The sequence below is a fragment of the Artemia franciscana genome, unplaced genomic scaffold (assembly GCF_032884065.1).
Source record: "Artemia franciscana unplaced genomic scaffold, ASM3288406v1 PGA_scaffold_330, whole genome shotgun sequence".
Lineage (NCBI taxonomy): Eukaryota > Metazoa > Arthropoda > Branchiopoda > Anostraca > Artemiidae > Artemia > Artemia franciscana.
This window is the reverse complement of record NW_027062669.1, coordinates 265,834-268,854: the sequence shown is the minus strand read 5'-3', so window position 1 is coordinate 268,854 and position 3,021 is coordinate 265,834. Positions and strand designations below refer to the sequence as shown.

The 3,021-nt window shown below is 40.1% G+C and overlaps 1 protein-coding gene across 1 annotated transcript; it reads right to left on the bottom strand.

The window, feature by feature from the left end:
- Nucleotides 1–802: 802 nt before the first annotated feature.
- Nucleotides 803–1,264, bottom strand: LOC136041721 (uncharacterized). The gene has a single exon (XM_065726466.1). The coding sequence runs from the start codon at nucleotides 1,262–1,264 to the stop codon at nucleotides 803–805; it is 462 nt and encodes a 153-aa protein (XP_065582538.1).
- Between the last annotated feature and the right edge of the window lie 1,757 nt (nucleotides 1,265–3,021).

The window sequence follows — 3,021 nt, the reverse complement described above, 5'->3', positions numbered from 1 at the left end:
AAAGCTTGCGGGTGTCATGTAAGCGTGCTGCTTTCTCTAATGACTCGGCAGCATCTTCCCACATTTGGTGGCGGTCCAGCCGAACAGAGCGTTTTACCTGTCTGCGTAACTCCTTTGTTTCTTCTTTAAGGCCTCCCATCTTTTGTCTTCGCTCACCGACTATTGACAGGGTTCTAGCGGTTATCCAGTGTTGTCGTTTGATTTTTGCTCGGCCTAGGATCTCATCGGCAGTCTCTGTCATCACGGTTTTAAAGGTCTCCCATCTCTTACCGGGGGTTAGGTTTTAATCAGAACTGAGGGCGTCAAACCGGTTAGTTAGTTCCAAGTTGAGGGCCTGCCGCACTTCTTGGTCTTGAAGTTTACCGATATCGAAGCCGACCTTGGACTTGTTTTTTCTCCGAATTGCAAGACGTAGCAAAATTTTTGCTGCGACGAGCCTGTGGTCAGATCCAGACTGTGAGCCTGTGTCCGCGCCGTTGTAAGAGCGAGAGTACTGCACGGATCTTCTCCTGCGCTGGCGTACGAGAATGAAGTCAATTTGGGCCTTAGTGATACCGTCATTTGAATGCCAAGTTAAGAGGTGGCTAGGTTTGTGTTTAAATATGGTATTGGTGATAACAAGGTGGTTCATCAAGGCATAGTTTACCAACCTCTGCCCATTCTCGCATCTGTGACCCTGTCCAAATTTTCCCAGGATTTGTCTTGTGGTCTGGTCAGATGGACCAACTCTTGCGTTGAAGTCTCCAGCAACAATCTAGTAATCACATGCGGCTATAGAAGAAGACAACTGCTGCAGTTCACCTTAGAAATCATCCTTGGTCGTTTCAGTAGCGTCACGGGTGGTAGCATAGGTAGAAATTATCGACACATTTGCAGGGTTTCCTTTTAGTCTGATTCTAGCAAGTCTACAGGAGACTGGTTCCCATTCTAGGAGAGCGTTTCTGGTTCTTTGGTTCATGATGAAACCAACTCCGTGGAGTCCTGAATTATCTTCTACTCCGGAATAGAAAAAGTGGAACTGATGTAGTGTTTCAGGAGCCGTTATAACTATAGAGCCAGAACCGGAGATTCTCGTCTCGGATATGCAAAGTATGTCTATGTTGTACTTCTCCATCTCATGGACAAGAAAAACTTGTGTGGCTTCTTGTTTAGCGGATCTTACATTCCAGCACCCAACATTTATTCTGGATTTTGCCTGTTTAATGACTGTAGTTGGTTTTCCTAGATTTATGGCGTTGAAAGGATTTTTCGACTTCGCCGCCATATTCAAAGTTGCGTCGCCTGCCGGGAACGCCGTAGTATGGTTGGCTAGTTTACTTCTCGACACCCGCGCCAATACGGGGGCCGCGTCGCTTGCCGGGGACGCCGTAGTTGTTACAACTTTTCTTCTAGGTCTCAGATCCATCAATGTTTCTTGGGAATTGAGTTGACCGCAAGGTCCCCAGTCTTGCGGGTCACCCGGAGCGCGTTGGCCACCAAATCGCTCGGCGTGGATCTCAGTGGTGTTTACACCCTTCCACCGCTTTGAGGTGCGCTGCCGGATTTCCTCTGCTGCCCAGGGACGGAAGATCGAGCCTCATTGCCTGTAACTACCATCACTGCCATGGAGGTATACAGGCTTAGCTTGACCTTTGACTCCCACCTAGAATCAGCAGGGGCTTTAGGAAGTGGTGTATCTATTTCCTTTTCTGTATATGTATATTTTCCAAAATCAAATGGAAACAAAACCAAAAGGAATCAGAAAGAAAAGGAAATAAAGATGCAAAAAAAGGAATTAATTGAACAATTTCATAGTCTGACACTAAAGGAAACTGGGATTAGCATTAAAAGGAAAAAGCATCATTGCCATCAAGTGCTTTATGGCTGTTTAATCTTAGATAATTAGCCAACTGACTAGCCTCAAACCTGTGGAAGAATTTTAGGATTCCTTTTTTTTCAACTCTAACTCCTCAGATTTTGTGTTGGCTATTTGCCAAAGATAGCTTTATTTCTGTCCTTATAAGGATTATTATTCATTGTCACAGGATAATGTGTTGAAAAGGGGAAGTAGTTGGGTTTGTTTTGTAAGCTTTTCTGATGAATGTGTTTTATATCTCTTTTATTTGTGCTTTCTTTCAGAAGTTGAAGAGGCTTTACCAAGTGAACATGAGAAGGTTTTTGACTTTTCAACCCATCTTTTGTCTCCTAAAGGGTAAGATGTTCCTGTGGGTACTTTTTGCTGCTTTTCAGGACCATTTAAACTTGAGCCTGGCACCCAGGAATTGGGCTCCATATGTTTTGACAATGAAGGTACATTTCAAGCATTTGATTTTTGCATAATCAAATATTTTGGTTAGTATTTTATTGGGAAAGACTAGAACAGATTAGAATTTGCTAAGACTTCATCATATTAAAATTTGAAACTGCTGAAGCCAAAACGAGATGAAAAAGAAACTTGAAAATATGCAACGTATTATGGAAAATAAATCCTGCTAATTCTGGAATTTGTAAATTTCTGCATACAATTTTTGCAAATTTTGTTCAAGGCATTTGTTTCATTTCTAAAATAAAATATTGAACATTAGTGTCGTCTTGCACTGTAAGAAAATAGTTAGTAATAGTTATAGTTACAGTAAAAGTTAGTAATAGTTAGTATTTCTTATACTATAGTAATAGTTATAGTAATAGTTAGTATTTCTTATACTATAGTAATAGTTATAGTAATAGTTAGTATTTCTTATACTATAGTAATAGTTATAGTAATAGTTAGTATTTCTGTTTTCACTCTGCTTGTTTATCTCCATTGTTGTAAATCCAGCAGAAAAATATATTATTATTATCATATAAAGCTTTTGGATAGCATTACCAAACGTTTATAGTAAGATTCAGTTTGCCTTCTGAATTTTGGAAAACTCATCAAAGTAAGTTAAGCAAAAAACACAAAACAATTCAGTCAGTAAAATTTTTCCCTAAAATAGACCTCTGCTTTTAAAATGAAAAAACTTAATTGTTACGGAAGTCAGTGTTGTATTTATGGTATTT